At 37.7% G+C, this 23,249-nt stretch overlaps 1 protein-coding gene across 1 annotated transcript in view; it reads right to left on the bottom strand.

Annotated features, from left to right (window-relative positions):
• Window positions 1–8,001: 8,001 nt before the first annotated feature.
• The window catches only part of fbxl17 (F-box and leucine-rich repeat protein 17), a 262,981-nt gene continuing 247,733 nt past the window's right edge, over window positions 8,002–23,249 (bottom strand). Inside the window, exons 9-10 of the mRNA XM_048211226.1 lie at window positions 18,671–18,813; window positions 8,002–8,445 (exon numbers count right to left, since the gene is read on the bottom strand). Of these exons, the coding sequence (XP_048067183.1) occupies window positions 8,308–8,445; window positions 18,671–18,813 (281 nt within the window). The 3' untranslated portion in view covers window positions 8,002–8,307. The remainder of the gene's footprint in view (window positions 8,446–18,670; window positions 18,814–23,249) is intronic.

The raw sequence follows: 23,249 nt of genomic DNA, 5'->3' as shown, positions 1-23,249 counted from the left end.
GATACGACCAGAGAAATGGCTGGAAAACATTCCTCACATTCCAAGAAGAGCTTACAAAACCTGAGCAAGAAAGCTGCGGCCCACAATACACATACATTTACTCTGCAAAAAATACTGTTCTTCCTCAGTGTTTCTGTCTTGTTTTCCAGCACAAATATCTAAAACTACTTAAATCAAGATACATTTACTGGAGAAGAGAAATGACTGAAGATATTGAGACTTGTCTTTGGAACAATCGGTCAAAATTAAGTGAGTTTGTGCTGTAAAAAATATCTTCCAATGGGGTCAGAAAAATAAACTTAACTCAAAGGGAAAACAAGATTATTTTTCTGACCCCATTTGAAGACATCTGTTCTTGTTTTAAGCAAAAACTTGCTAAATTTGAATACTGTTTTTTCCCCAGAAAACAAGACTTAATATCTTAAGTAATTTTGTGTCTTGATTTAAGAAAGTTTAGATATTTTTAGTGGAAAACAAGTTGAAAAGGAAGAGGAAATAAATATTTTTTTTAATATATGAACTACTTACACATGACTGTTCATCAACAACAAAAGATGTGGGAAAAAGCAGCAGGAGGCCTGGAGTTCATCTAGATCAGCAGATGTTATACTTACATTCTGTATTTTGCGATGAAATTCATCATACAGCAGATATAAAACCACCAAACAAATCTGTGCGAGTCAGAAGATCTATTGAGACACACAGAAGGGCAGACGTATACTGATGTTCATGTGGAGATGCAGCGTACGCTTCTGTTGGCGATGCTTGATAACACGGTGTCTGGTGACGAGACGCTCGGACTGATGGAAAGGTCGGTAAACAAAGCTAACTAGATTTCTGAAAGCCCTCAATTTGGCCTTCAGGAACGACGTGTGTATTAAACCCAGATGACAATGGCGATTGCTTACGATAACATCATCAGGAGGAGTTCACATCTCCACACATCAACGGACGGACGGAGCCTGAGGAAAACAAAGTTATTGAGAAGAACCAATGCTAATTCATGCTAGCAATGCGCTAAAACATGTTAGCAACATGCTAATTCATGCTACCAATGTGCTAAAACATGCTAGCAACATGTTAATTCATGTTAGCAATGTATTAAAACATGTTAGCAAAACATGCTAATTTATGCTAGCAATGTGTTAAAACATGTTAGCAAAATGCTAATTCATGCAAACTATGTGTTAAAGCATGTTAACAACATGCTAATTCATGCTAGCAATGTGCTAAAACGTTAGTAACATGCTAATTCATGCTAACTATGTGTTAAAGCATTTCAGCAACATGTTAATTTATGCTAGCAATGTGCTAGAACATGTTAGCAAAATGCTAATTCATGCTAGCAATGTGCTAAAACATGTCAGCAAAATGCTAATTAATGCTAACTATGTGTTAAAGCATGTCAGCAACATGATTTTTTAATGCTAGCAATGTGCTAAAACATGTTAGCAAAATGCTAATTCATGCTAGCAATGTTCTAAAACATGTCGGCCACATGCTAATCTATGTTAACAACGTGTTAAATTGTGCTAGAAACGTTAATTCATGCTAGCAACATGCTAACACATTTTAGAAAAGCGATAACAATATGGTAAAACATACTAGCTATATGAAAATGTATGCCATAAACACACTAACAATGTACTAATTTGTTAGAGCAATGTTAACAAAATGCTAAATCAGGCTAGCAACATGCTTATTCATGTTAACAATGTGCTAAAACATGTTAGCAATGTTTTAAATAATGCTATAAAAATGCTAACATGTTAGCATTGTGATGACAACATGGTAAACATACTAGCTTTGTGCAAATTTATGCTAGAAACACGTTACCAAAGTGCTAATTTGTTAACAACATGTTAAATCAGGCTAGCAACATGTTAAAACATGTTAGCAGTGTGCTACTTAATGCTAGAAACATGCAACCAACATGCTAATTCATGCTAGCAATGTGCTAAAGCATGTTAGCAACATGTTAAATCATGCTCGAATCAATGTGATAGCAACATGCTATGTGCAAATTGATGCTAGAAACATGCTAACAATGTGCTAATTTGTGTTAGAAACATGCTAAATCAAGCTAGCGACATGTTAAAGCGTGTTGGCGGTGTGTTAAATCAGATCTCATTCGTTAACACTGGTTCATGCACACACTGCAAAACATGATGTTCAAATGTGTTTCCGTCACTGTACTTTCTGAAAGTTTCCTCTGATCACGATTCACGGCGGAAGCAGCGGCACTTTCAGATGTTCTTCCAAACCAGCAGGACAAACGTCCTTTCCGGCCGCTGCGGTCAAACCCGTTCAGAGTTTAATGACCACATGAATATTTAGAGATTAATTACTTGAGTGGCCGTTTCTCATCAGACGTCAAACAGACGCTTGCAACCTTCACAGATAACGGCAAAATGGATCAACAGCTTAATCAATATTGAATATTGTCGGTCAAAATCATCACAGACCGTACAGCCTTCATGAGGAAATTCAACACAAGTTGGACGGGTTCATTCTTTTAGCATTTCATCTTCATGCATCATTGCAGAAAATAAATGCAGCACTGAAATTAACTCTTGAAGTCTGCAGTATTTGCCTTGTGAAGCATGAAAAGCATTTCCCATAGATAGTGCCTGTGTTCTTATAGCGAGTCTGATGCCGCTCTGACCTCCAGCATCTGAAGCTCATGTAAGAGGATTCAGAGTCTCTTAAGCTCTTCTGATTCTCCCATCAAACACACACACACACACACACACACACACACACACACACACACACACACACACACACACACACACACACACACAATTATTCTGATTACAGTGTTAGAGAATCAGCAGAAACACACCTGGAATACAAAACCACAGTATCATGATGCTGTCAGATGTCGTAAAATGCTGTTTACTTATTCAGTAAAACTAAAACCATAAAAAAAATATACTTTTTAAAATTAAACTTCTTGCCATGGCAACATCTCTTTCATTTAGTTTAAGGACTAAAATGACTAATACATTTAAACCTAGTAAAAATTATAGAGACATATATTTTTAAAAATAATAATATCATAATGATTATAATATTCACTATTTAAAAGCCTGTCAGAAGAAAAAAATGGTAACGCTATCATAATTTTTTGTTAATGACGTAGTGAACTTCTTGTTCACCATCAAAAATGAATAATTTCTCAATTCCGCAAGTGTTTGATAAATTAAATGACAGCGGCATGAATTGTAATTTTTATGAAATGTGAATTTGTCTGTTTTTTTGTTCTGTTTTTGTTGTTTTTAACAAGCTATTTTATGTGCTGGTGAGATAAAGACAGTTTTCCACCTCGGTGGACAATAAAGATATACAATACAAATAAATAATAAAAGTAAAAACATAATAAATTAATAAATAAAAAAAAACAGTCGGCTTCATATTTATAGAAAACATTTCTATATGAAAATGTTATATAATTATGCACATATTTGTAATTATATACACTACCGTTCAAAAGTTTGGGATCAGTATCATTTTTAATGTTTTATAAAGAAGTTTCGTCTGCTCATCAAGGCTGCATTTATTTAAATAAAAATACAGTAAAATCAGTAATATTGTGAAATATTATTACAATTTAAAATAATTGTTTTCTATTTGAAAATGCAATTTATTCCTGTGATGCAAAGCTGAATTTTCAGCATCATTACTCCAGTCTTCAGTGTCACATGATCCTTCAGAAATCATTCTAATATGCTGATTTGATGCTCAATAAACATTTAATGTGTACAATTGTACAAAATATTTGTGTGCAATATTTTTTTTTCAGGATTCTTTGATGAATAGAAAGTTCAAAAGAACAGTATTTATTTGAAATATAATCTTTTGTTATATTTTAAATGTTTTTGCTGTCACTTTTGATTGATTTAATGCATCCTTGCTGAATAAAATTATTAATTTCTTTAAATTCTTCTCAAAAATATACAAATAAAAATTCTTACTGACCCCAAACTTTTGAACGGTAGTTTATAATGCTACAGAAGCTTTGTATTTCAGATAAATGCTGTTCTTTTGAACTTTCTATTCATCAAGGAATCCTGAAAAAAAAAGTACACAACTGTTTTCAACATTGATAATAATCATAAATGTTTCTTGAGCAGCAAATCAGCATATTAGAATGATTTCTGAAGGATCATGTGACACTGAAGACTGGAGTAATGATGCTGAAAATTCAGCTTTGATCACTGGATATAAATTACATTTTATATTATATTCCAATAGAAAACAGTTATTTTAAATTGTAATAATATTTCACAATATTACTGTTTTTACTGTATTTTTAATTAAATAAATGTAGCCTTGGTGAGCAGACGAAACTTCTTTTAAAAACATTAAAAATCTTACCAATCCCAAACCTTTGAACGGTAGTGTACTGTATATATATATATATATATATATATATATATATATATATATATATATATATATATATATATATAATTTAAAGTAAAATAAAATAAAATCACACTACTATAACCCAGAGAGAAATGGCAAATTTGGGATAAAATCTCTTGAATTGTGTAGGATGGATTTAAACAAACATAGTAAATAATCATTATTTTTGTAAACGATGATGTGAATTTCCTGTTTGGCATCAAGAATAATAAAACATAATAAAATAATTAAAAATAATAATAAAAAAAAAAAAAACAGTCAGCTTCATATCCACAGAAAAGTTTATATATAAAAATTATATTTAATTACACACATATTTATGTCATAGTTATACATTTATACACACATATTTATGTCATTATATAGAAAGGGTGTGACGAGACGGTTCGCTCATGAGACAAGATTGAGTTCAGGAGAACGAGACGAGGTTTTTACAGTATTTTTAATAAATCCTCGATGACGAAATGCATGACTAGAATAATAGCCTGCAGGTGCATTTTGATTTGTTTTAACTAATCTTCTTGTAATGAATGTCATTTCAGCTCTACATTCTGAGTATGAATTATCATATGCAGTAAAAGAAAACAAAACTCAAGCACTGTAAAAGGTTTTGACAAACTCAACTGACTGGCGTCTCTCCTGTATGATTTCATACGAATCTCTTCAGATCATAGAACTGTATAGCTTTATTTATGAGCTTCTTCAACTTTTGACCTCCTAACTGAACTCCTTTCCACAAATTGATCGTAGAAATAAACACAGTATAAGTACAAGTACAAACAATAAGTGCAACCATAATCAAAGTACTCTCTCAATATTCAAAGAGCAAATAGAGACCAGATTTGACTCATTATGATTCAGAGCTGAGAGATGATTACAACTACACAGCCCGGCCAGAGATATTGGGAAATATTGGCATGCATCAGGGAGCCGCTTTCAAAATGCCATGGTCTCGTCAGTCATCTCGTCATGTGATCAGTGAACTCTGATTCCTGCTGCACTACACTACCGCTTTGGAAACATTACTATTTTTAATATTTTTATTATGCTCATTAAGGCTGCATTTATGTCATGATAAATACAGAAAAAACAATAATATTGTGAAATATTATTATAATTTAAAATGATGGTTTTCTATTTGAATATATGTTAAAATGTAATTTATATCCAGTGATCAAAGCTGAATTTTCAGCATCATTACTCCAGTCTTCAGTGTCACATGATCCTTCAGAAATCATTCTAATATGATGATTTATCATCAATTTTGAAAACAGTTATGCTGCTTAATATTATTTTATAATCTGTGATACTTTTTAATGATTCTTTGATGAATAAAAGGTTAAAAAAAACAGCATTTATTCAAAATATAAATCTTTTCTAACAATTTAACACATAAAAACAGAAAGAAAAAAAAAATTGCTGACCTCAAACTTTTGAACGGTAGTGTATATTGTTACAAAAGATTTCTATTTTAAATAAATTCTGATAGTTTTTAACTTTTTATTCATCAAAGAATCATAAAAAAGCATCACAGGTTATAAAATAATATTAAGCAGCAAAAACATTGATAATAAATCATATTACAATGATTTCTGAAGGATCATGTGACACTGAATTTTGTGAGATCTAGTGGCACAAGATCTCGTCACACCCGTTTTATATATATATTATATATATACACACATTTTTTTTTTACTAAAATATTTTTTTATTATTATTTTACATAAAATAAAATCACACTACTATAACCCAGACAGAAACAACAAACTTTTCACATTTTGAGTTCTGATAAAATTCTGTATGAGAGATTTAAACATGCTTAAATGTGTAAATCAGAGCTTTAATTAGTATCTGAAAGCATAATATTTAATAAATCTGCTGAATGACTGATCCAGATCCCGTTCCAGAAGCGTGAAGTTCCCAAACACACAAACACACTCGCTCGATTCAAATGACACCAGGAGCCCGAGAAGTAGAATCGTGTTTTTTTTAATTGACTCAAATCCCCCAGTACAGTAAAAGATCAAGGCTGTAACTAAAGTCTTCCTCCCTTCACGTGTGACGGTGCGAGCGCTACGGACACCATATAAAAATACCCTGCTCGTCTGAATGAGAAAATATCACAGGCAAGCTATGGAGCAGAAGACGGGTAGATGAGTAACGTAACTAACCTCTCTACTTCAAACTCAGCATCTCCAGGCTAATACATCACAGCCTGGAGTCGGCAAATATTCACAGGTTATGCAAAATTCCATATGGTGGATATATCTCAAAAAAAAAAAAAAAAAACTGAACACAAAAATCAGTTTACATCCAAAAACAAACTCCAAACCACAGGGTTACAGATTCACAAGAGTAAACGACGTCATCTCAAATGAAATCAAGAACACGCGGCAGTACAGTCCCGTCCTGCGTCTTCACGTCTAGATCTACAACACGAACACGTCCATGATCGCCAGGCTCGATCGGACAGCATTTCACTTCTAAACGTTCACTGAAATAGAGACTGATTTCTAATGAGAGTGTAACGTGTGGAAATGAACTCGCACTCGAAAGGAACTACGAACTAACCGAAGTCTAAATCGCACGAAACCTGTCGAGAACATACGCCACAACTCGCCGCAAAATCACGAGAGAGAAACAAGAAATAATTTGCAGGAAGAAAATTAAGTCAAGCCATTATTTTAATATCAACACTTTTTTTTGCTTAGTATTTCTGTCTTGTTTAACCGAGATATATTTACTGGAGAAGCAAAATGACTGAAGATATTAAGTCTTGATTTCTGAAAAAGTAAATAAATAAACACTGAGATGGTCAAATATTTGCCAAAATAAACTTGATTCGAGGGAAAACAAGATTATTTTTCTGACCCCATTTTCCTGGTTTTAAGCACAAACATTTTTTCATCAATCAAGACTTTAATATTTTCAGTCATTTTGCTTGATTTAAGAATGTTTAGATATTTGTGCTGGAAAACAAGACAAAAACACTGAGGAAGAGCATCATTTATTGCAGTGAATTAAATGCACATTTACCCTCAAATTGTCATTACTGCAATGCAAATAATAATATTAATGATAATGATAATCTGTAATAGGCTTATTTTAATTTAATAATCTGTTACAGCACGTTATGGAAGCTTGTTTCCACCACTGAATAAAAAGTAAAAAAGGGAATTGTGACTTTTTAATCTCACAGTTCTGACTTTTTTCCTCACAATTGCGAGTTATAAAGTCAGAATTGAGAGATATTAACTCGCAATTCGGAGAAAAAAAGTCAGTCTTTTTTCCCACCTCAAAATTGGACTTTATATCACACAATTCTGAGAAAAAATGTCAGAATTGTGAGATAAAAAGTCACAATTATCTTTTGTTTTAAGCTTTTTTCAAGCTTCCACTGCTGTAAAAATGAGTGTGCTCCAGTAATGAGAATCTAATGAAAATCACCTTTGACAATAATGAGAATAACAAACAAATCATTTCTAAGTGTAATGTCCAGATGCGTCAGTTAATGAGAACGGCAGGGAAATAACATAATGCAAAAATCCTGTGGTCCAAAAGACTTTTTCACCCTAATGCATCATGCAAAACAAAAAAAGCCAGTTCTTATTTCTCTCTCTTGATTTTAGAGTAAAATATGAGCTGATCGTGTTCCTGACGAGTTTAGTAAATATAAATAAATGCAGCGCTGCATGTCAGAATGGTGTGTGTGTGAACATATTCATTCACATTTAAATCAAACGGCTCTAGCATAATATTGATGTTTCTACTGCATAATGTCATTTGATAAAGGAAGGCGGAATAAACGGCATAGTTATGATATTGATTCTGCAGTGGCGTCATGGACAGGTGTGTGTGCATGTGTGTGTGTGTGTGTTAGGAGGCTGTGGATGTGTTGGGGCTCCAGCCCATTTGATAGGCTCGTTCCAGTGTTCTCTTACAGTCCTGCATCACTGTACTGAACACAATGTGTGGATACTGCAGCACCAGTCTCTCCACGGTCTCCTCGTTCACCTGCAACACCAAAACAAACGCATTTGCTTTTCATTTGACTTTTTTGACATGACACATTGTCACATATAAACGATCATCTTTTTTTAAGTGCATGACACTCAGGGTTGAAATTTGCATTGGAAATTAGAATTCAAGAACGATCGCTCAATAAGAAATCCCATGTTGACGTTAAAGCGAGAGGCTGTTCTGATGGAACACAGACGCTCCACATGTTCCGTGAGATAATCACCACACCGAGTCCACAGGGATCCAGTCCAAACCTTCATCATGTACAATGTCAAGTGTGTTATTCACATGCGGACTGAAGGTGAAGATCTCGCATGACCTGCTCTAATCAGTCAGGGAAAAACTATACAGCTGCAGATCTGTTACATGAGCTCCAAAAGAAAAAAAAAAAGATCTTCTTACTTAGTTTTTTTGTTTTTCTGGTACAAATATCTAAAAATTCTTAAAAGGGTCATGAAGTGTGTTGTTTTATTGTTTTATAATGTTTCCTGGGGTGCACTTATAATGTTAGTATGCTTTTTACATCAAAAATTGTCATCATTTAGAAATAAACTGCATTTTTCCTACCCTGATTTTATCCTCTGATTTGAGCGCTCTGTTTTAAGGGGCGTGTCTTCTGTCAGACTTCAGTGGAAACGCCCACTGCTGTGATTGGCTGACATCTTTGCATATGAAATAGCTCAGTATTACTCTCTCAAAAACTTTTAGCACGTTTTTAAAATTACAGCTCTCAAGGTTATCTAATCGTGAAAAGCATTATATTGAGATCGTGGCATGAAAGGTTGCAGTGATGAACATGTAGTTGATCACAGACATGTTGTTGAGATCATAAAATCAGTGATCTCGTCAATTTCTGCACACTAACGAATGCTTTCATCATAACTAACAGTGCAAACATGATGTAACTAAGAGATTCGTTGAATAAAACGGGAGTTTTGGTGCGGATCACTGATAAACTCGCGCTGTTTGATTGACAGCTCCAGCGATTGTTAAGGGAGCGTTCTCTGATTTTCCTCCTACTAAGAGAATCAAGGTGAAGTTGAGCGTTTAGTCGCTGGTTTGATTTACTGACACACAGATAAAGATCATCTGACTGTACATGAATCATTAATATCAGATCAGGCATTAGAATGAACACAGTTACTGACATGTTGTTGCATTACCGTCGAGGCCATATCGTAAAAGTCTGATAATGCCGAAATGCGATTGATTTACCAAAGAATCCACAGTGAAATGAACCGAATACAAATAAATGAAGCTCAACTGAGACATTCACATTGTTGAAAATAAATAATCATATTCCTGCATTAGGATAATAATGTTATTTCAGTCCTGTATCGCTCTTCTCTCACTAACACACCAGTGGGCGGGGCTAACGCTGCAATGATGAAGTAGGCGTTGATTTCTTCTGTGGAGGCGGAGTTTCACCTATCTATAGGCACATTCAGGGTCGAGTCGTTCTCTGGGTCTGGTGTCAATAAAAGCTTTTATTGGACTAACAAGGAACTTACAGGATATTCTTATAGTATGATGACCTCTTATATATCAAAAGCTCAAGGAAAAGTTGATTTCTCAATTCATGACCCCTTTAAGTTAATTTGTCTCGTTGCAGATGACCTTATTTGTTTAAAATAGGCATTTGTGCATTAGATCATACTAGCAGTAATTTATCGAATTATGCTGAAATCATGTAGAAGAGCGTTATAACCAGATGTGTTTGAGGAACCTGTTTGGAAACAATCAAGATTGTTGCGTTGCAGCGATTACACACCGCAGCTTTAAATCAATGTGGCGTTTGCTGCAACAGCCAAATGATTCTGTCTTTTCTTGTGTCCATCAAACAGCAAACATGAGAGTCCATGTGACGCGCAGCTGCACACTACAGCAGATTGATTTGTTGCAAATTAAAAGCAAATAAAATGTCTTGGTCGTCTCATTTATGAGATGAAATCCAAACAAACTAAATTATCTGTGCATCAACTTTCCACATGATCCCACAAACACGCATCAGATCTATGAGAAGATTCAACACGAATGATCTGCAGTGTCCTTCAAAAACTCACGTATGCAGTGATATCAGACTGATGATCATCTCTGACAACTAATTATATTTGATATAGCTGTCAGACTTTAGTTTGGATCTGAAAAGTCTGCACTGTGACGTGACGAGCATGTGCAGTGTGTTCATACATGTATGATGATCCCGTTAAGCTTCTGCAGCTTCTCTCCGAGTTTGGAAAGACAAACGTTAACTGTCACGCAGCATTAAACGGCCAATTATTGCATGACTTGCGTGTGTGTATTTATGACTCTGTCTAAAAGTAAAAATGCACTTTACGGGCTCAAGTTGTTTTCATTATTCCAGCACACTTTATAAATGTGGCGGAAACACTGATATTCCGGCTCTTACGCACTGAAATATATGATCCGGCTTCAGTGGATCCAGACACAAACACACACATTCCTCAAACGCTATTCTGGTTAAGACTTAAAAAGCTTTCTGGAGTGTGTGAGCATTCAGTCGAGGCTTAAACAGACGCTGATTTACCGCAACCCTAAACCTGCCTGCAGCACATCTACCGCGGTAAAACACTGTGACGTGGCTCGTATTTCTCAGAAGAACCTCGTGTTTTAAAACATGAAACCTCGAAAATTAATAATGAGAAAACACATGTAGCACACAGACCACAGAACCTGCCTGAAGCTCCAAACACAAGAGTCTAAAGATCAGAAAACGTCATTTTACACCCCAGAGAGGCTTTTGTACAAAACTGACTCGCATTATGATAGAAAGATCCGCACAAACAGAAGAACATTTAGTTCAGGGGAACACATGCATCTCAAGTTCGGGGAAAATGTCTGAATGAGGATCATATGAAGTCATTTAAATGTCATTTTAGCTGGATATTTTGGGTTTAACACTAGTTAAAAGTAAATCACGTCAACTCGGTTTAGGTTTAGCAGATTTACACGCTCATGACAGAGTATGAATATAACTCCACACACACACTTGTGGCCTCACTGTTTGTTTTTGACGTTTGTCTCTGTGTAATTGTCTTGCCCCACAGACTCTCACTGTAATTGTTACTGTAAATCTGATTTTTGCTTGTTTTCACAAGCTGAAATTATTTTCTGTCGTAATCAACATCATGACACAGAGCTGAACTTATATTGAACCCAGAATGTTTTTGAGCCCCAGCAACCACCCAGAACACCCTAGCAACACCCTAGCAACCACCCAGAACACCCTAGCAGTACCCTAACAACTGCATAGCAAACACCTTCCAACCAACAACGATCTGGCAATCACTCAGAACACTTCAGCAAACAGCAAAGTAACCACCTAGCAACCATCAACCCCCTAGCATCCACCCAGAACACCTAGCAGCTACTCCAATCACCTTAGGAACACCCTAGCAATCACATAGCAGCTAGCAACCCCCTAGCAACGACTGAGAACACACCAGAAACCCTATAGAAACCGACAAGAACACCCTAGAAACCACTCAGAATGCCTAGCAATCACCCAACACACCCAAGCAATACCCTAGCAACTGCATAGCATCCGGCAACACCCTAGCAACCATCCAGAACATTCCAGCAATACCCTAGCAACTGCATAGCAAACACCTACCAACCAACGACCACTTGGTAACCACTCAGAACCACAGCAACTGCACAGTAAACACCTAGTAAGCAGTAAGCCTTAAGCATCCACCCAGAACACCCCAGCAACACACTAGCAACCACCCAAAACACCCCAGCAATACCCTAGCAACTGCAAAGCATCCACATATCAACCAACGACCACTTGGCAACCACTCAGAACACTAGCAAGTGCATAGTAACCACCTAGCAACCCCTTAGCAACCATCCAGAAGACCCCAGCAACACCCTAGCAACCACCCAGAACACCCAAGCAATACCCTATCAATCGCATAGCAGCCAGCAACCCCTAGCAACCATCCAGAAGTCCCTAGCAATCATTTACCAACCAACAACAACCTGGTAACCACTTAGAACCCTAGCAACCACTCAGAACACTTTGCAAGAACATAGCAACCACCCAGATCACCCCAAAAACACACTAACAACCACATATAACACCATAGCAACCTCCTACTGAACACCCAAGCAATACCCCATCAACCGCATAGCAGCCAGCAACCCCCTAGCAACCACCAGAACACCCCAGCAACACCCTAGCAACCACCCAGAACATCCCAGCAATACCCTTGCATCCACCTACCAACCAACAACAATCTGGCAACCACTCAGAACCCTAGCAACCACCCAGAACACTTTGCAACCACATAGCAACCACCCAGATTACCCCAAGAACACCCTAACAACCACCCAGAACACCCTAGCAACTGCATAGCAACCACCTAGCAAACAGCATCTCTCTCCGTCTGTCTATCTGTGATCTTAAAACTTTCAAATTTCAAGATTTTAAAATCATTTAAAATTTTTCAGGTCAGGCTTTCGCAAGCCATCACAACAAACTTTGCTGATCTGGAAATGCATCAACACATTAAAGAAAACCGCACTCATCAAGACGATTCATGAAGACCTAAACAAACTGAAGCAAATGTTCTGTAGTCAATTTCACAGCTCGGGAGATGAGAAAACTTCCTCTGAGCTCTTTCTTTGATTTTCTTCTGTTCACAAGCTTCATATAAAGAAGAATCTAAGATACGTCTGCACTTGACTCCGTCTCAGCTGTTTTCCAGGAGCTTTATTGACAGTGATGTCTGAACCTCATGAAGTCTGTCGTCTGATCTTCTCAAATCTTTCTAGACACTCTGTTTCCATTTACTGCTCATAAAGTCTCTCTTCCTCTTCCGTTACCATCACAACCCCTCCTCTGTGGTTCTACACTGTTGTTTTTCTCTCATTTCACACCAATGCCGTTCTCATCACTCATCTCCGCTCATATTTACTCTGTAGACTGTAATGGGCCTGATTTGCACAGTGTCGAGTTTAAACGGAGCTTCAAAAGGAAAAAAGCTCCAATGAATGGGTCCAAACCCTTTCAGAAACCCTCGATGAGATGTTCTGTCCTCAAGGCAAACCGTTACCGGGGTAAAAGCGCGATGAGTTTGTGGGAAGCTGAGAGGCATGGTGGCCTGTTTTGGCTTCAACCTCGAGACCAAACACTGAGATGTTGTTGCTGAGAGAGAACAGACCCGTGAGAGCCGTGTAAATCTCAACGTGACGTTTCGCAGGTTACGAGCATTGACCTGTAAACACGCGGCTCAAACAGACTATAATTTCCCACCCAATTTCCCAATGTAAAACTCTCCAGATATCAGACATTAAACCCAAAACACACATTACAAACTGCAGGAAAATGTTATGATTTAAAGGGACAGTTCACTCAAAATGAGGATTTGGTCATTATTTATTCACCCAAATGTCTTTATTTTTCCATGGAACACAAACAGAGAGATGTTGAAAACAGTTTACACAGATATTTTTCACATACTGACCATTTAATAATGACCATGACCGTGTCAAGCTTCAGATCCACCACAAAAGTATCATAAAAAAAATCAAGCAGAGAACATATGCACCATTGTTATGAAGCTCTTATGATGTTTTTGTCATTTTTGAGCAGCATAAACTGTGCTTTGCATGAAGATGAAGTGGATGTGCTGCAGTTTATATCAATTTAAGGCCTCCAAACATAGGTATGAATGGATTTATATAGATCTCTGTGGCCTCTCTTTGTTTCCACCACTGCTGCTGCATCTGGGAGGTCCTGAAGGAATGGCAGTTCTTGCCAAAATCTTAGGAAGGAGTTTGGTGGTTAGAGTCAACGTGTCACCAAATGAGAAGTCCTCTCCTTGGTTGTGGTGGGTGCTCCTTCCTGGCCTGTAAGGGGTGTCTGACAGTTGTCTTAGCATCTTATCTGATGTTGCTGAACATTTGTTTATGTTCATTCACCATGTGGCACATCTTCTTCCACACCTGCAGTTAGAGATGGGTTTTCCTGCCATAAACTGGTCCCTGGAATGCCATCTTATCTGTTGTTCACTACAACAGAAACACCATAGGAGCAACCACCCAAAACACCCTTTTAATCATACAGCAACCACCCAGATCACCCCAGGAACACCATAGCAAGACCCTAACAACCACGCAGATCACCACAGAAACACCCTAGTATAGCAACCACCCAAAACACCCTAGAAATCACATTGCAACCACCCAGATCACCACAGGAACACCGTAGCAACACCCTAGCAACCACCCAACAACTACTCAGAACACCCCAGCAACACCCTAGCAACCAGCAACACCCAAAATACCCTTACAACCAACCAGATCGCCACAGAAACACCCTAGTATCGCAACCACCCAAAACACCCTAGAAACCACATTGCAACCACCCAGATCACCACAGGAACACCGTAGCAACACCCTAGCAATCACCTAGAACAGCCCAGCAACACCCTAGCAGCCACCTAACAACCAGCAACACCCAGAACACCCTTACAAGCACTCAGCACAGAAACACCATAGCACAGATCAGCACAGAAACACCATAGCAACACCCTAGCAACCACCCAGAACACCCTAACAACCACCCAGATCAACACAAAAACACCCTAGTATAGCAACCACCCAAAACACCCTAGAAATCACATTGCAACCACCCAGATCACCACAGGAACACCGTAGCAACACCCTAGCAACCACCCAACAACTACTCAGAACACCCCAGCAACACCCTAGCAACCAGCAACACCCAGAATACCCTTACAACCAACCAGATCGCCACAGAAACACCCTAGTATAGCAACCACCCAAAACACCCTAGAAACCACATTGAAACCACCCAGATCACCACAGGAACACCGTAGCAACACCCTTGCAATTACCAAGAACAGTCCAACAACACCCTAGCAGCCACATAACAACCAGCAACACCCAGAACACCCTTACAAGCACTCAGCACAGAAACACCATAGCAACACCCTAGCAACCACCCAGAACACCCTAACAACCACCCAGATCAACACAAAAACACCCTAGTATAGCAACCACCCAAAATACCCTACAAATCACAATGCAACCACCCAGATCACCACAAGAAAGATGATAGCAACACCCTAGCAACCACTCAAATCACCCCAGCAACACAGTAGCAACCAGCAACACCCAGAACACCTTTACAACCACCCAGATCTGCACAGAAACATAGTAGCAACACCCTAGCAACCACCTAGAACACCCCAGCAACACCCTAGCAATCAGCAACACCCAGAACATCCTAACAACCACCCAGATCACCACAGAAACACCATAGCAACACCCTAACAACCACACAGAACACACCAGCAAGACACTCCAACACCCCAACAACAGCACAGTAACCACCTAGCAACCAGCAACATCCTTACAACCATCCAGATCACCACAGGAACACCCTAGTAGCAATCACATAGCAACCACCCAGATTACCCCAGAAACACCCTAGCAACCACTCAGAACACCCTAGCAATTGCATAGCAACCACCTAGCAAAAAGCTCTCTCTGTCTGTCTACCTACTTTTCAGGGCAGGCTTTCTCAAGCCACCATGACAAACAATCATAATTATATGAGTGTTTTGTCTCAGTGCACTGGAATAAGTGGAATATACAATTAAATTAAATAAAAACACTATTTTATGGAGTGTTGTTATGCGTGTAAATAAATCTGGTACTTGTTAAGAATAGGATTTTTCAAATGAACGAGCTGCATGAAGACTCATCAAACATTCTCATGTTGTGTTCATGGGAAGAAACATCATCACACGGGTTCGGAACGACATAAGGGTATGTAAATAATGACAGAACTCTCTGTTTTTGGCTCAGAACAAGAACATATTTATGGGCAACCAAAACTGTACCCGAAGAGGAAAACGCTTGTTCTGGAGGGTCTGATGGACACCGAGGTTTTGTTAAAGCGGTCATACTTCTCTTTGATAAAAGAAATGAGCTTTCTCTCATTCTTCTCTCGCTCCATGGTGTCACATCAAAGTCCAGAGCTGGAGGTCTGAGAGAAGCATAATGAATTGATTTGATGATTTGGGCCGCTGTGGATCAATAGCGTTCTTTCAGTCGCCTCTCATTTGGCCCGAGGGCATGACAGAGCGATCTGTGATGTGAGTCAGCGGCTCGCAGCCAAATGAATGGAAATGCCACAAATTCCACTCAATCTGAAACTTTTAGCGTGGGTTTTAAATGGAAAAGCGTAAAATGAAAGGGAATATATATATATGTTTATTATAATAGACTGGAATATTTACATGCTACTTTCCCTTTTAGGAAGCAAATGCATTGCTCAGAGGGTTATCCATCACATCTACAGCTTCCAAAACCCAAATGAGATTATGAAAACACAGAATTAGCTACATGGGAAGGTGATTTGGGCAGAAATTGAATTTGTCACGGGATTGTGGCTTTGTAAACGCCGCTGACCCGAAACACAAGACTGCTCTCTCACTCAGCACAACGTCACAATTGATCAACGTTTGCTCTTAAATATAGTCAATGACAAACTTGCTTAAAATCATATGAGATAAATCTGAATCATGAGACATGGAATATATAAACAGAACAAACGTCTAGAGCTCTGATTGGTCAATGCAGTGTTCCAGTGGTGACCTCTCACAGCTGTTCACTGCACAGCACCAACCAGTAACCCGACACCACCAGATCTACTAGTGCAGAGCGTTTAATCAGTTCTAGTGATCCTGAAGACCTTGATTAGGTGGGAAAGTTGTGTTTATGATGGTCGGAGTGTTTATGTTTTTCCTCCAGGAGCAGGACTGGAAGGTGACACTTCATTAACTTCATTGGTGTCTCATTAGGAGGTTTTGGTCAAACAGATTTTCAACAAAATCATGAAATATATAATATGCACCAGTCAAATCTATGTCAATGTCTTATTGTTATTTATATAGTTATCATGATAGGAGACGACTGTGTTGTTTGGAAAACACTACAATGGGAATAAAGACATTCCCAGGAAGTGAACAACCTCTGGATAGACTGATTATAAAAATGCAAAAATGCAAAAATGCAAAAAAAAAAAAAAAAAAAAAAGATTTTAAAATAAAAACTATTAAAATTAAGCACAAAAAATTTATTAAATCATAAAACAATGTTTAAAAAATAATTAAAAATAACAGTCAAAATCAAACAAAAATATTCAAATTATAAAAATGTAAAATTAAAAGAAATAATTTTAAAGTAAAAAAAAAAAATGTAAAAATGTACAAAATGTAAAAAATAAATAAATAGTTTAAAATAAAATAAAATAAATAATTTAAAAAATAAAAACAATAAAAATGAAACGCTTATTAAATCATAAGAACTTTTTTAAAAAATGTAAAATAAATAACGATCAAAATAAAACAAAAATATTCAAATTATAAAAATATAAAATGAAAAGAAATAATTTTAAAGTAAAAACAAAAAAATTAAATACAATATGTAAAAATAAATAAATAAATAATTTAAAATAAAACTAAATAAATAATTTTAAAATAAAAACAAACGGAAATTAAACACTTATTAAATCATAAAAACTTTTTTAAAAAATTTAAAATAACGATCAAAATAAAACACAAAAATATTCAAATTATAAAAATATAAAATGAAAAGAAATAATTTTAAAGTAAAAACAAAAAAATTATTAATTCATAAAAATGTAAAATGAAAATAAAAAATAAAACCAATCCAAATTAAACTTACAAAACCTTAATCAAATAAAAAATGTAAAATAAAATAAATCCATTTAAAACAAAAAGTTAAAAAATTTTATTTTTTATTTTACACTTTTAATTAAGTGTAAAATAAAAAATAAAAATCTAAATAAAACTCTTTATAAAAATGTAAAATTAAAATAAATAATTTTAAAACAAAAACAAAACAAAAATTATTTTAGAATTTCAAATGATAAAAATATAAACTTAAAATCTTACGTTAAAGAAAATATTTTAGATCGAAGGGGTTCAGCTGACAAAAAAGTTTGTGAATCCCTGCAGTAGGAGGTGAGAGACACAGACGTGAGCCCAATGAAGGTGAGGCGTCTGCTGGCCTGTTTCTGTCTGCCAGGTGTTTAATTGGTGACCCCGTGACCCTGAGAAAAAGGCTCTTCGTGCCTGAGTGTCACAGCAGCATCTGTTAGAGCTGAACCCTGACGCAGCTGTCTGTATGAACTCACCTTATCACACCTCATCAGGCCCAGGTAACGCAGAGACTTGCTGCTCTTGGCGATCTGAGTGGCGCCCTGATCCGTGATCTCCTTACACCAGCCGGCGTCCACCGTCTCAATGGTGCTGCTGTACTGACCGATAGCGATCAGAGCTGGACAGACACACGCAGAGAGATGATTAACAACTCAGAACACACATATCTTCCTTCATCATTCATTACAATGACAAATACTGTAACTTTCTTCACAGTGTAAAGAAACTAAATGGCAAAAAAAACAACTGGTTTTGAAATCCAAAGCATTTAAAGGGTTCAAATCAGACATTTTTAAGTGCACTAATAATGTCGGTCTTGGTTTCATGCATAAAATAAGTCATAATTTAGATTTTAATGACCAGTTTTCTCCCTTGGATTACCAGAATTGAACAGGTTGTTTTGCTACTGTACACTCTATATATAAATATAGAGATGCAGTGATGTAGAAATAACACGCTTGAACTTATACAGTATAAATATATTCAAGCATTCTCTGATGTATGTACAAGAGCCCTTAACATGAGTGAACGAGAACAACATGAGCGGCTGAGGATCACTTACACTTGAACACATAAAGCAGACATAAAAAAAATCATTTACCCCATGTTTTTAGGAATAAAATGTTCTGTAAATCAGGCACTAATAAATAAATTTCAATAAAATAAACACTTAAAAGTGTATTTTGCATGTTTTCTTTCCACTGGTCTGCAAGAAGAAAAGTTCAAATAGATCAAAACTGACCAGTGCACGTCTTGCTTCAATATGTTTGTTTTTATTTTAATGGAAAATGAAAGTAGCTTCTGTAGGAAAGTTCACAATCATGTTCACTTTTCATAATTAAGGAGACACTGAAGTCACGTGAGGTCATGATGAGGTCAATCCCCTGCGCTGATCACATTACCGTCCTCCTGTTCAAACGGTTGATTCAATTACAGGACGAGCGGAGCGCTTTATCAATACACTAACAGCATCAGGAGGAGGAACATCCACAAACATCCTCCACACGGCCGCTTTCAAACCATTCAAACTCACTTTAGTCCAGTCGTTTGCATTTTAATTATAGCTTCTTCAAATTTAAATTCAAATTACAATTGTGCTTACTGTTTAATTTAATTTAAATTCATGAAGTCAACTGGTATTTTGAAGTGCATTCAGACATAAAGACTATTTTCAAACTGCAGTAAATGATACATTTCCTCTTTCTTCCTCAGTGTTTCTGTCTTGTTTTCCAGCACAAATATCTGAACATTCTTAAATCAAGATACATTTACTGGAGAAGAGAAATGACTGAAGATATTAAGATGTGTTTAACGAAAAAGTATCAAAATTAAGCGAGTGCTCAAAACAAATCGATCCAAAATCACAGCCAATCAGAATAGCATGTGGGCGGAGCCTCTCTGCAAGCGCACTGCACTCGTAACCAAATCGATCCGAAATCACAGCCAATCAGAAGAACGTGTGGGCGGAGTCTCTCTGCAAGCGCACTGCACTCGCAAACAATTCGATACAAAATCACAGCCAATCAGAATAGCATGTGGGCGGAGTCTCCCTGCAATAGCACTGCACTCACAAACAAATCAATCCAAAATCACAGCCAATCAGAAGAGCGTGTGGGCGGAGTCTCTCTGCAAGCGCACTGCACTCGCAACAAAATCCATCCAAAACCACAGCCAATCAGAAGAGTCTCTCTGCAAGCGCACTGCACTCGCAACCAAATTTATCCAAAATCACAGCCAATCAGAAGAGTCTCTCTGCAAACGCACTGCACTCGCAACAAAATCCATCCAAAACCACAGCCAATCAGAAGAGCGTGTGGGCGGAGTCTCTCTGCAATAGCACTGCACTCGTAACTAAAACAATCCGAAATCACAGCCAATCAGAAGAGCGTGTGGGCGGAGTCTCTCTGCAAGCGCACTGCACTCGCAAACAAATCGATCCAAAATCACAGCCAATCAGAAGAACGTGTGGGCGGAGTCTCTATGCAAGCGCACTGCACTCGCAACCAAAACATTTCAAAATCACAGCCAATCAGAAGAGCGTGTGGGCGGAGTCTCTCTGTAAGCACACTGCACTCGTAACCAAATCGATCCGAAATCACAGCCAATCAGAAGAGCGTGTGGGCGGAGTCTCTCTGTAAGCACACTGCACTCGTAACCAAATCGATCCGAAATCACAGCCAATCAGAAGAGCGTGTGGGCGGAGTCTCTCTGTAAGCACACTGCACTCGTAACCAAATCGATCCGAAATCACAGCCAATCAGAAGAGCGTGTGGGCGGAGTCTCTCTGTAAGCACACTGCACTCGTTACTAAAACAATCCGAAATCACAGCCAATCAGAAGAGCGTGTGGGCGGAGTCTCTCTGCAAGCGCACTGCACTCGCAAACAAATCGATCCAAAATCACAGCCAATCAGAAGAACGTGTGGGCGGAGTCTCTATGCAAGCGCACTGCACTCGCAACCAAAACATTTCAAAATCACAGCCAATCAGAAGAGCGTGTGGGCGGAGTCTCTCTGTAAGCACACTGCACTCGTTACTAAAACAATCCGAAATCACAGCCAATCAGAAGAGTGTGTGGGCGGAGTCTCATATTTTTGTGGAAACTGTGACATTTTATTTTTCAGGTTCTTTGATGAATAGAAAGTTGAAAACAACAGCATCTATTTTAAATAGAGATCATGCTGACAAATGATGCATTCAGACTTTTTGCAGATCAACAGAATCTAGTGATGAAGAAATAACAAAACCACAATCAGCCTGAAGAGAACAAAAGAAAGGATGGATGTGGTTTGTGATTTTTCTATCAGTGAAGCTCCACCGAGAGCGAATATTCAAATCACTGTTACTGGAGGAGGAGCAGACGACATGTGTTCAGAAACAGTTAATGACTGAAGATCTTCATTAAACCAAGGACAATTCCAACATGAAACTCATATTTGAAGAAGATATATATATATATTGTATACACACACTACTGACATACAGATGAAGCAGTTCAGTCATACAGTAATTGTGATGGTGCTGTTCTCCTCCATGATTCAGGGTTACGTGAGGTGAAGAGCTGCCATAACAGCAGACAGACCTAATTAAAGCCAGAGATAAGACACATGCCTTCAAATGTGGATGTTCTAGTGAGACACGGTCAATACAGGAAATTAATTAGCCTCAGGACAGGAACAGAGAAGCAGCGCTCACGTCCGATTCAAACCAGCCCACACACGGCACATTACTAGAGAACTACTGAGGAACGACTAGTCAAAGTTTACCTCCTAGAAAGATACTGTAGAGTCTGTCTGTGTAGATAATATCAGCTGTGGACAAAGATAAACCTGTCCCTAATGTCAAACAAAATGAGAAATCACTGTTCTATTGAACTTTCTATTCATCAAAGAATCCTGAAAAATAAAATGTATTATCGTTTCCACAAACATAAACACTGATAATAATCAGAAATGTTTCTTGAGCAGCAAATCATCATATCAGAATGATTTCTGAAGGATCATGTGACACTGAAGACTACTGAAAATTCAGCTTTGATCACTGGATATAAATTACACTTTACTACATATTCACACAGAAAACAGCTGTTTTACATTAAAATAATATTTCACATTTTTACTGTATTTTTGATCAAATAAATGCAGTATTTGTGAGCTGAAGAGACTTTCAAATCATCAAATAATCCCAATAATTCCAAACTTTTGAACGGTAGCATATATCAGACAGTCTCTTTCTGTCTACTTGAGCAGATGAACTGCATCAGACTTTATTCCAGTCAGGCAGAAGGACTCAGAGCAGCTGAAGACTCAGTAAATTCAGCTCTAGTTGCTCGTCTGATGGTCTATATATTACGCAGCAGTAAAGCAGAACTCAGGCCTCGACCTGGACAGTATTAAACACTCCGACGGAGGAACTAATAACTGCCCTCATTTCACACGGACATAAAAACTTCAGCCGCACGTGAGCTTCAACCTCATTACTGAGACTTTACTGAAGAGACTCAGCAGTCTTTTACATTATATTTACTGTATTATGATATACACACACACTTTTCACCTAGAAATCGCTAGCAAATTTCACAAATAATTATAAAAATCACAGCCAATCAGCAGAGAGTATTTGCGGGGTCTCTGCAAGCGCACTGCACTCGCAACCAAATTGCTCAAAAATCACAGCCAATCAGTAGAGCGTGTGGGCGGAGCCTCTTTGCAAGCGCACAGCACTCGCAACCAAATCGATCCGAAATCACAGCCAATCAGAAGAACGTGTGGGCGGAGTCTATCTGCAATAGCACTGCACTCGCAAACAAATCTATACAAAATCACAGCCAATCAGAAGAGAGTGTGGGTGGAGTCTCTCTGCAAGCGCACTGCACTCGTAACCAAATCGATCCGAAATCACAGCCAATCAGAAGAGCGTGTGGGCGGAGTCCCTCTGCAAGCGCACTGCACTCGCAACCAAATCGATCCGAAATCACAGCCAATCAGAAGAGCGTGTGGGCGGAGTCTCTCTGCAATAGCACTGCACTCGCAAACAAATCGATACAAAATCACAG

The sequence above is a fragment of the Megalobrama amblycephala genome, linkage group LG12, assembly GCF_018812025.1.
Source record: "Megalobrama amblycephala isolate DHTTF-2021 linkage group LG12, ASM1881202v1, whole genome shotgun sequence".
Lineage (NCBI taxonomy): Eukaryota > Metazoa > Chordata > Actinopteri > Cypriniformes > Xenocyprididae > Megalobrama > Megalobrama amblycephala.
Note: the sequence above shows the minus strand (reverse complement) of the source record. Positions and strands in the feature narration are given on the sequence as shown.